General features: G+C 46.7%; 1 protein-coding gene across 1 annotated transcript in view; it reads right to left on the reverse strand.

Moving 5' to 3' along the window:
- The window catches only part of LOC128643975 (protein sidekick-1), a gene marked incomplete in the record, with an annotated part of 285109 nt that overhangs the window by 257340 nt on the left and 10714 nt on the right, over positions 1-17055 (reverse strand). The window contains 1 exon segment of the mRNA XM_053696740.1: positions 11624-11739. Within this exon segment, the coding sequence (XP_053552715.1) occupies positions 11624-11739 (116 nt within the window).

The raw sequence follows: 17055 nt of genomic DNA on the forward strand, positions 1-17055 counted from the left end.
AGAGCGGTCACCTGTCTGTAAGTGACATACACAGCACGTCTAGAGAGAGAGAGCGGTCACCTGTCTGTAAGTGACACACACAGCATGTCTAGAGAGAGCGGTCATCTGTCTGTAAGTGACATACACAGCACGTCTAGAGAGAGAGAGCGGTCACCTGTCTGTAAGTGACACACACAGCACGTCTAGAGAGAGAGCGGTCACCTGTCTGTAAGTGACACACACAGCACGTCTAGAGAGAGAGAGTGGTCACCTGTCTGTAAGTGACACACACAGCACGTCTAGAGAGAGAGCGGTCATCTGTCTGTAAGTGACATACACAGCACGTCTAGAGAGAGAGCGGTCACCTGTCTGTAAGTGACACACACAGCACGTCTAGAGAGAGAGCGGTCACCTGTCTGTAAGTGAAACACACAGCACGTCTAGAGAGAGAGCGGTCACCTGTCTGTAAGTGACACACACAGCACGTCTAGAGAGAGAGCGGTCACCTGTCTGTAAGTGACATACACAGCACGTCTAGAGAGAGAGCGGTCACCTGTCTGTAAGTGACATACACAGCACGTCTAGAGAGAGAGCGGTCACCTGTCTGTAAGTGACAAACACAGCACGTCTAGAGAGAGAGAGCGGTCACCTCTCTGTAAGTGACATACACAGCACGTCTAGAGAGAGAGAGCGGTCACCTGTCTGTAAGTGACACAACAGCACGTCTAGAGAGAGAGCGGTCACCTGTCTGTAAGTGACATACACAGCACGTCTAGAGAGAGAGAGCGGTCACCTGTCTGTAAGTGACACACACAGCACGTCTATAGAGAGAGCGGTCACATGTCTGTAAGTGACATACACAGCACGTCTAGAGAGAGAGAGCGGTCACCTGTCTGTAAGTGACACAAACAGCACGTCTAGAGAGAGAGCGGTCACATGTCTGTAAGTGACATACACAGCACGTCTAGAGAGAGAGAGCGGTCACCTGTCTGTAAGTGACATACACAGCACGTCTAGAGAGAGAGCGGTCACCTGTCTGTAAGTGACATACACAGCACGTGTAGAGAGAGAGCGGTCACCTGTCTGTAAGTGACATACACAGCACGTCTAGAGAGAGAGAGCGGTCACCTGTCTGTAAGTGACATACACAGCATGTCTAGAGAGAGAGCAGTCACCTGTCTGTAAGTGACATACACAGCACGTCTAGAGAGAGAGCGGTCACCTGTCTGTAAGTGACATACACAGCACGTCTAGAGAGAGAGCGGTCACCTGTCTGTAAGTGACATACACAGCACATGTAGAGAGAGAGCGGTCACCTGTCTGTAAGTGACACACACAGCACGTGTAGAGAGAGAGCGGTCACCTGTCTGTAAGTGACATACACAGCACGTCTAGAGAGAGAGCGGTCATCTATCTGTAAGTGACATACACAGCACGTCTAGAGAGAGAGCGGTCACCTGTCTGTAAGTGACATACACAGCACGTCTAGAGAGAGAGAGCGGTCACCTGTCTGTAAGTGACACACACAGCACGTCTAGAGAGAGAGAGCGGTCATCTGTCTGTAAGTGACACACACAGCACGTCTAGAGAGAGAGCAGTCACCTGTCTGTAAGTGACATACACAGCACGTCTAGAGAGAGAGCAGTCACCTGTCTGTAAGTGACATACACAGCACGTCTAGAGAGAGAGCAGTCACCTGTCTGTAAGTGACATACACAGCACGTCTAGAGAGAGAGCAGTCATCTGTCTGTAAGTGACACACACAGCACGTCTAGAGAGAGAGCAGTCACCTGTCTGTAAGTGACATACACAGCACGTCTAGAGAGAGAGCGGTCACCTGTCTGTAAGTGACACACACAGCACGTCTAGAGAGAGAGCGGTCACCTGTCTGTAAGTGACATACACAGCACGTCTAGAGAGAGAGCGGTCACCTGTCTGTAAGTGACATACACAGCACGTCTAGAGAGAGAGAGCAGTCACCTGTCTGTAAGTGACATACACAGCACGTCTAGAGAGAGAGAGCAGTCACTTGTCTGTAAGTGACATACACAGCACGTCTAGAGAGAGAGCGGTCACCTGTCTGTAAGTGACACACACAGCACGTCTAGAGAGAGAGCGGTCACCTGTCTGTAAGTGACACATACAGCACGTCTAGAGAGAGAGCGGTCACCTGTCTGTAAGTGACACACACAGCATGTCTAGAGAGAGAGCGGTCACCTGTCTGTAAGTGACACACACAGCACGTCTAGAGAGAGAGCGGTCATCTGTCTGTAAGTGACATACACAGCACGTCTAGAGAGAGAGACGTCATCTGTCTGTAAGTGACACACACAGCACCTCTAGAGAGAGAGCGGTCACCTGTCTGTAAGTGACATACACAGCACGTCTAGAGAGAGCGGTCATCTGTCTGTAAGTGACACACACAGCACGTCTAGAGAGAGAGCGGTCACCTGTCTGTAAGTGACATACACAGCACGTCTAGAGAGAGAGCGGTCACCTGTCTGTAAGTGACACACACAGCACGTCTAGAGAGAGAGCGGTCACCTGTCTGTAAGTGACACACACAGCACGTCTAGAGAGAGAGAGCGGTCACCTGTCTGTAAGTGACATACACAGCACGTCTAGAGAGAGAGAGCGGTCACCTGTCTGTAAGTGACATACACAGCACGTCTAGAGAGAGAGCGGTCACCTGTCTGTAAGTGACACACACAGCACGTCTAGAGAGAGAGAGCAGTCACCTGTCTGTAAGTGACATACACAGCACGTCTAGAGAGAGAGCGGTCCACCTGTCTGTAAGTGACATACACAGCACGTCTAGAGAGAGAGCGGTCACCTGTCTGTAAGTGACATACACAGCACGTCTAGAGAGAGAGCGGTCACCTGTCTGTAAGTGACATACACAGCACGTCTAGAGAGAGAGCGGTCACCTGTCTGTAAGTGACATACACAGCACGTCTAGAGAGAGAGCGGTCACCTGTCTGTAAGTGACACACACAGCACGTCTAGAGAGAGAGAGCAGTCACCTGTCTGTAAGTGACACACACAGCACGTCTAAAGAGAGAGCGGTCACCTGTCTGTAAGTGACACACACAGCACGTCTAGAGAGAGAGCAGTCACCTGTCTGTAAGTGACACACACAGCACGTCTAGTGAGAGAGCGGTCACCTGTCTGTAAGTGACATACACAGCACGTCTAGAGAGAGAGAGCAGTCACCTGTCTGTAAGTGACATACACAGCACGTCTAGAGAGAGAGCGGGTCACCTGTCTGTAAGTGACACACACAGCACGTCTAGAGAGAGAGCGGTCACCTGTCTGTAAGTGACACACACAGCACGTCTAGAGAGAGAGCGGTCACCTGTCTGTAAGTGACATACACAGCACGTCTAGAGAGAGAGCGGTCACCTGTCTGTAAGTGACATACACAGCACGTCTAGAGAGAGAGCAGTCACCTGTCTGTATGTGACATACACAGCACGTCTAGAGAGAGAGCGGTCACCTGTCTGTAAGTGACACACACAGCACGTCTAGAGAGAGAGCGGTCATCTGTCTGTAAGTGACACACACAGCACGTCTAGAGAGAGAGAGCGGTCACCTGTCTGTAAGTGACATACACAGCACGTCTAGAGAGAGAGAGCGGTCATCTGTCTGTAAGTGACATACACAGCACGTCTAGAGAGAGAGAGCGGTCATCTGTCTGTAAGTGACATACACAGCACGTCTAGAGAGAGAGCGGTCACCTGTCTGTAAGTGACATATACAGCACGTCTAGAGAGAGAGAGCGGTCACCTGTCTGTAAGTGACATACACAGCACGTCTAGAGAGAGAGCGGTCACCTGTCTGTAAGTGACAGACACAGCACGTCTAGAGAGAGAGCGGTCACCTGTCTGTAAGTGACATACACAGCACGTCTAGAGAGAGAGCGGTCATCTGTCTGTAAGTGACATACACAGCACGTCTAGAGAGAGAGAGCGGTCACCTGTCTGTAAGTGACATACACAGCACGTCTAGAGAGAGAGAGCAGTCATCTGTCTGTAAGTGACACACACAGCACGTCTAGAGAGAGAGCGGTCACCTGTCTGTAAGTGACACACACAGCACGTCTAGAGAGAGAGCGGTCACCTGTCTGTAAGTGACATACACAGCACGTCTAGAGAGAGAGCGGTCACCTGTCTGTAAGTGACACACACAGCACGTCTAAAGAGAGAGTGGTCACCTGTCTGTAAGTGACATACACAGCACGTCTAGAGAGAGAGCGGTCACCTGTCTGTAAGTGACACACACAGCACGTCTAGAGAGAGAGCGGTCACCTGTCTGTAAGTGACAAACACAGCACGTCTAGAGAGAGAGAGCAGTCACCTGTCTGTAAGTGACATACACAGCACGTCTAGAGAGAGAGCGGTCACCTGTCTGTAAGTGACATACACAGCACGTCTAGAGAGAGAGCGGTCACCTGTCTGTAAGTGACATACACAGCACGTCTAGAGAGAGAGCGGTCATCTGTCTGTAAGTGAAACACACAGCACGTCTAGAGAGAGAGCGGTCATCTGTCTGTAAGTGACACACACAGCACGTCTAGAGAGAGAGCGGTCACCTGTCTGTAAGTGACATACACAGCACGTCTAGAGAGAGAGCGGTCACCTGTCTGTAAGTGACATACACAGCACGTCTAGAGAGAGAGCGGTCACCTGTCTGTAAGTGACATACACAGCACATCTAGAGAGAGAGAGTGGTCTCCTGTCTGTAAGTGACACACACAGCACGTCTAGAGAGAGAGCGGTCATCTGTCTGTAAGTGACATACACAGCACGTCTAGAGAGAGAGCGGTCACCTGTCTGTAAGTGACACACACAGCACGTCTAGAGAGAGCGGTCATCTGTCTGTAAGTGACATACACAGCACGTGGTAGAGAGAGAGCGGTCATCTGTCTGTAAGTGACACACACAGCACGTCTAGAGAGAGAGCGGTCATCTGTCTGTAAGTGACATACACAGCACCTCTAGAGAGAGAGCGGTCACCTGTCTGTAAGTGACATATACAGCACGTCTAGAGAGAGAGAGCGGTCACCTGTCTGTAAGTGACATACACAGCACGTCTAGAGAGAGAGCGGTCACCTGTCTGTAAGTGACATACACAGCACATCTAGAGAGAGAGAGCGGTCACCTGTCTGTAAGTGACACACACAGCACGTCTAGAGAGAGAGCGGTCACCTGTCTGTAAGTGACATACACAGCACGTCTAAAGAGAGAGTGGTCACCTGTCTGTAAGTGACATACACAGCACGTCTAGAGAGAGAGCGGTCACCTGTCTGTAAGTGACATACACAGCACGTCTAGAGAGAGAGCGGTCACCTGTCTGTAAGTGACATACACAGCACGTCTAGAGAGAGAGCGGTCACCTGTCTGTAAGTGACACACACAGCACGTCTAGAGAGAGAGCGGTCATCTGTCTGTAAGTGACACACACAGCACGTCTAGAGAGAGAGCGGTCACCTGTCTGTAAGTGACATACACAGCACGTCTAGAGAGAGAGTGGTCACCTGTCTGTAAGTGACATACACAGCACGTCTAGAGAGAGAGCGGTCACCTGTCTGTAAGTGACACACACAGCATGTGTAGAGAGAGAGCGGTCACCCTGTCTGTAAGTGACACACACAGCACGTGTAGAGAGAGAGCGGTCACCTGTCTGTAAGTGACATACACAGCACGTCTAGAGAGAGAGCGGTCACCTGTCTGTAAGTGACATACACAGCACATCTAGAGAGAGAGAGCGGTCACCTGTCTGTAAGTGACACACACAGCACGTCTAGAGAGAGAGCGGTCACCTGTCTGTAAGTGACACACACAGCACGTCTAGAGAGAGAGCGGTCATCTGTCTGTAAGTGACATACACAGCACGTCTAGAGAGAGAGTGGTCACCTGTCTGTAAGTGACATACACAGCACGTCTAGAGAGAGAGCGGTCACCTGTCTGTAAGTGACATACACAGCACATCTAGAGAGAGAGAGCGGTCACCTGTCTGTAAGTGACACACACAGCACGTCTAGAGAGAGAGCAGTCACCTGTCTGTAAGTGACACACACAGCACGTCTAGAGAGAGAGCGGTCATCTGTCTGTAAGTGACATACACAGCACGTCTAGAGAGAGAGCGGTCATCTGTCTGTAAGTGACACACACAGCACCTCTAGAGAGAGAGCGGTCACCTGTCTGTAAGTGACACACACAGCACGTCTAGAGAGAGAGAGCGGTCACCTGTCTGTAAGTGACACACACAGCACGTCTAGAGAGAGAGCGGTCACCTGTCTGTAAGTGACATACACAGCACGTCTAGAGAGAGAGTGGTCACCTGTCTGTAAGTGACACACACAGCATGTTTAGAGAGAGAGCGGTCACCTGTCTGTAAGTGACATACACAGCACGTCTAGAGAGAGAGCGGTCACCTGTCTGTAAGTGACATACACAGCACGTCTATAGAGAGAGCGGTCATCTGTCTGTAAGTGACATACACAGCACGTCTAGAGAGAGAGCGGTCATCTGTCTGTAAGTGACATACACAGCACGTCTAGAGAGAGAGCGGTCACCTGTCTGTAAGTGACACACACAGCATGTCTAGAGAGAGAGAGCGGTCACCTGTCTGTAAGTGACATACACAGCACGTCTAGAGAGAGAGCAGTCACCTGTCTGTAAGTGACATACACAGCACGTCTAGAGAGAGAGCGGTCACCTGTCTGTAAGTGACACACACAGCACGTCTAGAGAGAGAGAGCGGTCACCTGTCTGTAAGTGACATACACAGCACGTCTAGAGAGAGAGTGGTCACCTGTCTGTAAGTGACACACACAGCACGTGTAGAGAGAGAGCGGTCACCTGTCTGTAAGTGACATACACAGCACGTCTAGAGAGAGAGCAGTCACCTGTCTGTAAGTGACATACACAGCACGTCTAGAGAGAGAGCGGTCACCTGTCTGTAAGTGACACACACAGCACGTCTAGAGAGAGAGCAGTCATCTGTCTGTAAGTGACATACACAGCACGTCTAGAGAGAGAGCAGTCATCTGTCTGTAAGTGACATACACAGCACGTCTAGAGAGAGAGCAGTCATCTGTCTGTAAGTGACATACACAGCACGTCTAGAGAGAGAGCAGTCACCTGTCTGTAAGTGACATACACAGCACGTCTAGAGAGAGAGCGGTCACCTGTCTGTAAGTGACACACACAGCACGTCTAGAGAGAGAGCGGTCACCTGTCTGTAAGTGACACACACAGCACGTCTAGAGAGAGAGCGGTCACCTGTCTGTAAGTGACATACACAGCACGTCTAGAGAGAGAGCGGTCACCTGTCTGTAAGTGACATACACAGCACGTCTAGAGAGAGAGCAGTCACCTGTCTGTAAGTGACATACACAGCATGTCTAGAGAGAGAGCAGTCACCTGTCTGTAAGTGACATACACAGCACGTCTAGAGAGAGAGCGGTCACCTGTCTGTAAGTGACATACACAGCACGTCTAGAGAGAGAGCGGTCACCTGTCTGTAAGTGACACACACAGCACGTCTAGAGAGAGAGCGGTCACCTGTCTGTAAGCTTTTTCCTTTTATTCTATAGGCTGATTTGAATTTGAAGTTTCAAATCACCCAAAAGGAATGCAAAGGTACCCCTATATAAAAGGGGTACTTCATGTGACAGACCCCTCTGTCAGTACCGGAAGGGTTAACTTTTTTCAGCTTTGAGAAACTATTTTCTAAAGACAGCTTTCCTGGCATCAGCTATTGTTTACTGTAATTAAGTTTATGTGATAAGCGTTCACATTGTTGGTGTGAAGGACTCCATTGTTTTCTTGTGTTTAATTGTTTATTTGGTTAAGTAATGTAATTCTATTGTATCCTGTAAAAGGGCGTCTTCCCTCTATCTAATGTACTATACTCTTCCAATCCCCCACCTAGGGAGTGTCAACCAGGTGGGAGACCTGCATAAATACTGGGCATATAGCCCTCAATAAAACACATTCTGTTTTACTCTCAAGATGGAGCTTGGTCTCATGTTTGGGGGGAATTAACTGGGTTTGTGTGTTGCTGATCCCGGGCATCTTTCATCTGGTATTAACCCTTGATATCTGGTTCGTGTGTTGCTGATCCCGTATTCAGGGCATCTTTCATCTGGTATTAACCCTTGATATCCGGTTCGTGTGTTGCTGATCCCGTATTCAGGGCATCTTTCATCTGGTACTTGGGGGTGTATATTATTGAATATAGATAGGGGGCGCCATATAGAATTTTTTTAAAGAATGGGTGCGTTACTACGTGCTGGGAAAAAACCTTGGAAAAAAGTGTGTGTCTATGTGACAAAATATTTGTTATGAATCACAAGAAATGTTTCAATGCTAAAGTGATATTTGTGATATATCTGGAACTAAAAAAATGTATGCGAATAAATGAACAATTATAAGAAAAAACCAAGTGAAGTTAATATTAGTAGTGCTTGTATAATCTGGTGATATGATACAATTTAAAAAATAAATGTAAATAATCAAGTGATAAAATACAATGGTTGATAGTTGAAAACTAATGCAAACCCAGAAAGTCCATTGGTGAAACAAAAAAAGGGTCTTGTGAAAGTTCAATCAACAAGCGAAATCTGTGTGGCCCTTGATATCTGGTTCGTGTGTTGCTGATCCCGTATTCAGGGCATCTTTCATCTGGTATTAACCCTTGATATCCGGTTCGTGTGTTGCTGATCCCGTATTCAGGGCATCTTTCATCTGGTATTTACCCTTGATATCCGGGTTATACCATAACACCTCACATTCACTATTAAGTGTGCGGCTGGAGACCGCATGAAGAGGAGCTCCACGTTGAAGTTCTGAAGAGGAGGACTAACGTCACCGCCGGGATGAAGTTAGAAGATGGACATCATGATAAAGATGGACCGCGGCTGGGATGAAGATGGTGGTATAGGGGTTTATAGGCTACAGGCTTATAGTAGGGAGTTTTTCACTTTTTTGTCTCCATTGATTACTATGGGGGAATACATGTATGCTCACGCAAAAACTCAGGTTAGGATTTTTGAGCTTTTCGGGTTACTGCTAGTGCAAAATAAGTTTTTTGCAACTTGTAATATGAGCGCAACCCGAAAAGTGTAAAAAGCTTAGCGCTAGCAGTGCTTTCACGATCGCAAAAGAAATATTTACTGCGCCACTTGTAATCTAGCCCTTAATGTCTGGAATTTACCATCGCTTTAAAGGTTGAAAACGGCATTCTGGGGTTGAACGCATGAGTTGACACGAATGAGGAAACAGACTTGTTTGGCCAGGCTGAGGGCAGAATTGTAGGATATAAGGATGAATTTGTAGTGCAGGAAATCAGCAGTAGTATGTGATTTTCTCTACAGACGTTCAGCAGTTTGTGAACATTGCTGAAGATATCAGGTCTGTTTGGTGTGCCATGGTTGTCGTTGGGTCAATAATGCACCGCGAACAGTGGAGGATGCAACATTGTCAAGTGTGGATATTAAGTTGAATTGAAAAGTCTGTGAGATCCAAGTCATTTAAATTCCTGTAAGGTAGCAGTTTTTTGGGGAACTTGTGAGGGTGCTGTAGTAAAAGTAAGAGAGAACGTTAGTAGATGGTGATCAGAGAGAGGAAAGGGAAAGTTAGAGAACTTGGAAATGGCACATAAATTGGTGAAGACCAAATCAATTGAGTTGTCTTCACAGTGGGTTGGAGATGTTCCCTGGGAGAGGCCAAAAGAGGTGGTAAGGGATAATAATTTAGAGGCAGCAGGCATGCTAGGATTGACAATAGGTATGTTGAAGTCACCTAAGATGAGAGAAGGTGCATTGCAAGAGAGTTAGGGGCATATTTATCAATCTCTGTATGGAAACAGAAGTTATGAATCAGCGGTCTAAAGACCACTGCTCAATAACCTGTCCGCCTGCTCTGAGGCGGCGGACAGAAATCGCCAGAAATCAACCCGATTGAATACGATTGGGTTGACTGACACCCCCTGCTAGTGGCCGATTGGCCGCAAATCTGAAGAGGGTGGCATTGAACTGCTGGTGCAATGATAAATGCCGAGAGCGTATGCAGTCTGCATTTATCGATGTGCAGCGGACATGATCCGCAATATCGGATCATGTCCGCTAGCACATTAATAAATAGGCCCCATAGTGTGGGAGCCATGCTTTAAAGTGGTCTAGAAATTGTGATGCTGGACCAGGAGTCCGATAGATAACAGCAACATGGAGGGCTAGAGGGGAGATGAGGCGGATATCATAAGCATTAAAAGATGAGAAAGAAAGGGATGGGGGTGAAGAAATGCAGTGGAAGGTATAGTATGGGCCCAGAAGAATGCCTGCTCCCACCCCCTTGTCTGTCTCCTGGCCTGGGAGTGTGACTGAAGGGAAGTGCACGCCACCAGAAGACAGAGAGGCTACAGCAGTTGTGTTAGAGGAGGAGGGTCACGTTTGTGTAAGGGCTAACAGGTTAAGTGATCATGAAATGAATAGGTCATAAATAGAGTTGAGTTTATTGCATATAGAGCATGCATTCTAAAGCGCGCAAGAGAACTGAAGTGCATTTAATGAGATTTTAAGAATTGTGTGGGCAAGATTTTGTAGGTGTCAGTAGTAGTAGTGGACAGAGAGAAGCAGAAGGTGGACCTGGTTTAAAGGGACAGTGTAGTCCAAAACAAACTTTCATTATTCAGATAAGGCATGTAATTTTAAACAATTTTCCAATCTACTTCTATCACCAATTTTGCTTTGCTCTCTTGGTATTCTTAGTTGAAAGCTAAATCTAGAAGGTTCATATGCTGTCTAAGCCCTTGAAGGCTGCCTCTTAGCTCAGGGCATTTTGACAGTTTTTCACCACTAGAGGGTGTTAGTGCATGCGAGTCATATAGATAACACTGTGCTCACGCACGTGGAGTTTCCAAGAGCCAGCACTGATTGGCTAAAATGCAAGTCTGTCAAAAGAACTGAAATAAGGGGCAGTTTGCAGAGGCTTAGATACAAGGTAATTACAGAGGTAAAAATTATATTAATATAACTGTGTTGGTTATGCAAAACTAGGGAATGGGTAATAAAGGGATTATCTATCTTTTAAAACAATATATATTCTGGTGTAGACTGTCCCTTTAAATTGTAGTAAAGACATTTCAGTTTAATTTGTATTTGATGCAGACTGAGACTTTATATCAGTCTCAGGCATTAACCCCTCTCTCCTGTGAAATTCTTTGTCCCAGAGTATTACTTTCTACGGAAGGCATCTCTCATCTATCTGGGACTCCCAGGTTCTGCCATTTTTCTTATATTATCCTGTGAAGTCTGCACTATTATTTCTCTCAAAATGAAAGAATCTTTGCTTCTCTAGCCCATACAAAATAATTAAGCTCTCTGGGAAACTGAAGCTGTGGTTTCTCAGTTTTATTTTAAATAGAAGAAATACAAAGTGCAATGTAACTTGTAATATATACACAGAAATATACAAAGTAAGAGCCAAATTTGTTAAAGTTGCACAGAAACTGTCAAAGCACAATCAGATTTTGTGAAATCACAATCCTAAATACATATGTTCATGTCTCAGCAGATGTTTGTGTTAGTTACAATTACACGCACATCTGCTGTAAGGCCCGTGCCTCCTGTGTACATTACCTTGTATCCCTGATTAATCCCATTGATGAACTGCTGTGGAGGGGGATTCCAAAGAAAGTGAATAGTGGTGGAGTTAACAGCTTCAGCGTGAACGTTCTGTGGAGGCGCCGTAGGAACTGGAAAACAACAAGACAGTAAGTTCCAAAACAATATTTTACAGCAGAAGCAGGGGAATGGCAGGAAGTCCCCACCCTAACCCGGAGACGGCGAGTAGTTTGTGGATAGTGACTGATATGACATGTTGTGCGAAAACCGAATGACACTACACAGAGCTGGACTAGCTACATCCTATGATAAGAGCACGTGAGCAGTACTTGCAAGGCAGTCACTTCATGACAATTAATTTCCTTTCTGCGGCATTACTATCCATTACATGTAGCAACATATCCATTCTTACACAATCCAAGCCATATGATATTAAGGCATGCCTGTTTTCTCTCAGATTTGGTAAACGTATCAGACTGTTCTTTTCTCAGGGGTAATAGGCGATATATTCAAAAAGGATCTGACACGATCCCTTACAAGTGTGATTTGTCCCTCATGTTAATTTATGTATTTATTTTTATGGGACACATAGCAATCTCCCATAAATTCTAATCCCCATTTCTAATACAAAAACACCTTACAATCAGCAAAATTACAAGTTTTGCGGTATTGGCCATTACGCTGGAATGGCCAGGAACGCATATTACGAGTCACGCATATAGCTATACCGCAAGCATTTTAGCCTGTAACGCAATGTCCATTCCGCACTCAAAAAAATGACGTTTGAGTGCGGGATTTTCCATAACGCCGTATTACAGGTTGTGTGGTGCACCCAAAATGCTTGCGTTACAGCCTATACTGACACAATCAATACCGCCATCTGAGAGCAGTAGTTATGGATTTTGCGAAACAAAAATGTTTCGCAAAACTCATAACTAAAATGTTACAAAGAACACTAACACCCATAAACTACCTATTAACTTCTAAACCGCCACCCTTCCGCATTGCAAACACTATATTAAACTTATTAACCCCTAATCTGCCGCCCACCCATATCATGACTATTAAATAAACCTATTAACCCTCAATCTGTTGCCCCCGACATTGGCAACACTATATAACTCTAACCCCTAAACCGCCACTCCTCGACATCACCAACACTAGTAAGTTATTAACCCCTAATCCGCTGCTCCCCGACACCTAAAAAAACCTATCAACCCCTAAAAAGTTGGCCCCGTATTGCCAACACTATAATAAACTATTAACCCCTAAATCTACACCCCCAACATCGTAACTAATAAACTAAACCTATTAAACCCTAAACCGCCGACCCCCACATTGGAAAACACTAAATTAAACTATTAACCCCTAAACCTAACACCTTTAAATTAAAATTACAATATAACTATCTTTAAAAAAATAAAAACTTACCTGTGAAATAAAAAAAAACCTAAGTTTAAACAATAAATTAACCCAACATAACCATTCTAATAAAAAACAAAAAGAAAAAACAAAACAATTAAATACCTAAATTTAAAAAAAAACTAACACTACGAAAAAAATTTAAAAAATCTAAAATTACAAAAAATAATAAACACTAAATTCTGAAAAAAAAACCTCTAAGATTACAAAAAATAATAAACAACATTATCAAAAATAAAAACCCCCTAACTTACAATAAACTACCAATAGCCCTTAAAAGGGACTTTTGTCGGGCATTGCCCTAAATTAAACAGCTCATTTACCTTAAAAATGACTAAGTCCCCCGCTAAAAGTAAACCCCCCCGCCCAACCAACCCCCAAAATAAAAACCCTAACTCTAAAAAAAACCTAAGCTACTCATTGCTCCTAAAGGGTCATTTGTATGGGCATTGCCCTTAAAAGGGCATTCAGCTCTTTTACTCCCCTTAAAAGGGCATTCAGTTCGGCTCTTTTACTCCCCTTAATAGGGCATTCAGCTCTTTTACTCCCCTTAATAGGGCATTCAGCTCTTTTACTCCCCTTAAAAGGGCATTCAGCTCTTTTACTCCCCTTAATAGGGCATTTAGCTCTTTTACTCCCCTTAATAGGGCATTCAGTTCTTTTACTCCCCTTAATAGGGCATTCAGCTCTTTTACTCCCCTTAATAGGGCATTCAGCTCTTTTACTCCCCTTAATAGGGCATTCAGCTCAGCTATTTTACTCCCCTTAATAGGGCATTCAGCTCTTTTACTCCCCTTAATAGGGCATTCAGCTCAGCTCTTTTACTCCCCTTAATAGGACATTCAGCTCTTTTACTCCCCTTAATAGGGCATTCAGCTCTTTTACTCCCCTTAATAGGGCATTCAGCTCTTTTACTCCCCTTAATAGGGCATTCAGCTCTTTTACTCCCCTTAATAGGGCATTCAGCTCTTTTACTCCCCTTAATAGGGCATTCAGCTCTTTTACTCCCCTTAATAGGGCATTCAGCTCTTTTACTCCCCTTAATAGGGCATTCAACTCTTTTACTCCCCTTAATAGGGCATTCAGCTCTTTTACTCCCCTTAATAGGGCATTCAGCTCTTTTACTCCCCTTAATAGGGCATTCAGCTCTTTTACTCCCCTTAAAAGGGCATTCAGCTCTTTTACTCGCCTCATTTACCTTAAAAATGACTAAGTCCCCCGCTAAAAGTAAACCCCCCCGCCCAACCAACCCCCAAAATAAAAACCCTAATGTTACGGTTACCCTTAGTCTCGCTGAGAGATGGACCGCTTAGTAGCCTGGATTCCTATTGCTGAAGAGGGGAGAAACTGCTTTCCATAGTATTCTATATGAGTCTCGCAAATGTAGAATAATCCCCCTTAGCTGTAGTACAGCTAGGATACCCTTCTGCCCACAAAAACGAGTCAACGCTGCGATTGAGGGACAACCAAGAACTGAGGACTGGGATGCCCAGCCTGCTTTTTATTTAGGTTACATGCACACAGGGCACTCCCAGGGGGGGAAGCATAAAATCCCCCATCACACATTTAGACAAAGCCCTTGGACAGGCCACCGCAGATAACAAGTACACACAAGAAAACAATTGAGTCCTTCTTATCACCTAGCAGTGAATGCTTATCACAAACTTAATTACAGTACACAATATGCTAGGAAACCTGCCTCAGAAAATAGTTTTCTCAAAACTGAACAGAGTTAACCCTTTATGAAATGATACTTGTTACAGTTTTCTTGGAGCCCTTCTTAGGCGCTGGCTTGGCTGGTTCAGGCATTGCTGCTGGGAAATAAGTTTCTTCACAACAAAATAACTAATGCTTCTGTAACAGTGCTCCCTTTCTGTGGAACACTCTGGCAGACACGGTCTGACCCCTTTTCGGGGCAGACTAAGGCTGTCCAGACCGCTGGTTATGCGGGGCTGAGGTCGGTTTGTCTGGACAACCCGTCGGCGTTGCCATTCTGTTTCCCAGGTCTGTAAGTAATGGTGAAATTGAAGGGTTGCAACGATAAACTCCAACGTAATAGCCTGCCATTATCTCCAGAGACCCGGTTCAGCCACACCAACGGGTTATGGTCGGTGACCAGAGTGAACTCCTGCCCATATAAATAGGGAGTCAATTTCTTTAATGCCCACACCAAAGCCAAACACTCCTTTTCGACCGCTGCATAGCTGACTTCGCGGGGCAGGAGCTTCCGGCTGATGTAGGCAACTGGATGCTCCCCTCCATCTTCGCCTACTTGGCTGAGGACAGCTCCCAGCCCGAACATGGAAGCATCTGTGTGGACGATAAAACGTTTGTTAAGGGCTGGAGCCGCCAAGACAGGAGCGTTAATTAGAGCATTTTTGAGAGCCTGGAAAGCCGTTTCACAGTGGGGAGACCACAGGACCTGTCGAGGTAAGTTCTTCTTGGTCAAGTCAGTCAGGGGTTTGGCAAGTGTGCTGTAGTCTGGTACGAACCGTCTATAGTACCCTGCCGTGCCCAGGAAGGCTAGGACCTGAGTCTTAGTGATGGGGGTGGGCCAATTGGCGACAGCTTCTATCTTGGCCGGCTCTGGTCGCTGCTTTCCACACCCCACCCGGTGACCCAGGTACTGTACCTCGGCCATCCCAAAGTGGCATTTTTCTGGCTTCAGAGTCAGGCCAGCAGCCCGGATCTGATCCAGAACCATTCCTATGTGAGCTAAGTGGTCCTCCCATGACTCACTGTGGATCGCTATGTCGTCCAGGTAGGCGCAAGCAAAACTCTGGAAGCCATCCAGGAGCCTATCCACCAAGCGCTGGAATGTAGCTGGGGCATTCTTCATCCCAAACGGCATTACCCTAAACTGATATAAGCCGAATGGGGTGACGAATGCCGACTTGGGGATAGCCTCCGGGGCCAGGGGAATCTGCCAGTAACCTTTGCAGAGGTCAATAGTGGTCAGGTAATTTCCCCTGGCTATACGATCGAGTAGCTCGTCTACCCTGGGCATAGGGTAAGCGTCCGTCACGGTCTTTTCATTGAGCCTCCGATAGTCTACGCAGAACCGGGTGGTCCCATCTTTCTTGGGCACCAAGACAACTGGGGAGGCCCAGGGACTATCGGAGGGCTCAATTACCCCGAGTTGGAGCATCTCATCGATCTCCTTCTTCATTCCTATCCTAACTGCTTCGGGGATTCGGTACGGAGCCTGGCGCAAGGGAGCTTGTCCCGGAGTATCTACCTGGTGGGTGGTTAAAGTAGTGTACCCTGGCTTCGGGGAGAAGGTGAGGTGTTTGGACTGTAGGAGTTGGTTGAGCTGCTCCCTTTCAGTGGGGCTAAGTCGGTCTCCTATCTGAACCTGAGCCACTATACCTGTGGGGAGACTCTTTTCTAATAGGTCTGGAATGGGTAGACTGTCGGGGCCTTCCTGAGGGGAACAACATATGGCCGTCACGTTCTCTGGTCGCTCAAAATATTCCTTGAGCATGTTTACATGGAATGTCTTTCTAAGATTGTTGTCGTGGCAGCTAGCTATCACATAAGTGGTGTCTCCCCTTTTCTCTACGATCTGGTAGGGGCCCTGCCAGGACGCCTGCAATTTGTCTGTCTTCACCGGCTTAAGTACTAACACCTTTTGTCCTATGGTAAAGATTCTCTTTCGGGCCCCCCGATCGTACCATACTTTCTGTCTTCTCTGGGCCGACTGGAGATTAGCCCGCACGGATTTGGCTAATTGCTCCATTCGGTCCCTGAGTTCCAGCACGTATGGCACAATGGGGACACCGTCAGTCTCCATCTCTCCCTCCCAGTGCTCCCGGATCAGGTTTAGGGGTCCCCGTACCTTTCTTCCGTAGAGCAACTCGAAGGGAGAGAACCCTGTCGTTTCCTGGGGCACCTCCCGATAAGCAAAAAGGAGGTGCGGCAGGAAGCGTTCCCAGTCTCGGTATTCCTGAGTGAACGTCTTGAGCATTTGCTTGAGGGTCCCATTGAACCTCTCACACAGCCCGTTCGTCTGGGGGTGGTATGGG

This window comes from Bombina bombina, unplaced genomic scaffold (assembly GCF_027579735.1).
Source record: "Bombina bombina isolate aBomBom1 unplaced genomic scaffold, aBomBom1.pri scaffold_523, whole genome shotgun sequence".
Lineage (NCBI taxonomy): Eukaryota > Metazoa > Chordata > Amphibia > Anura > Bombinatoridae > Bombina > Bombina bombina.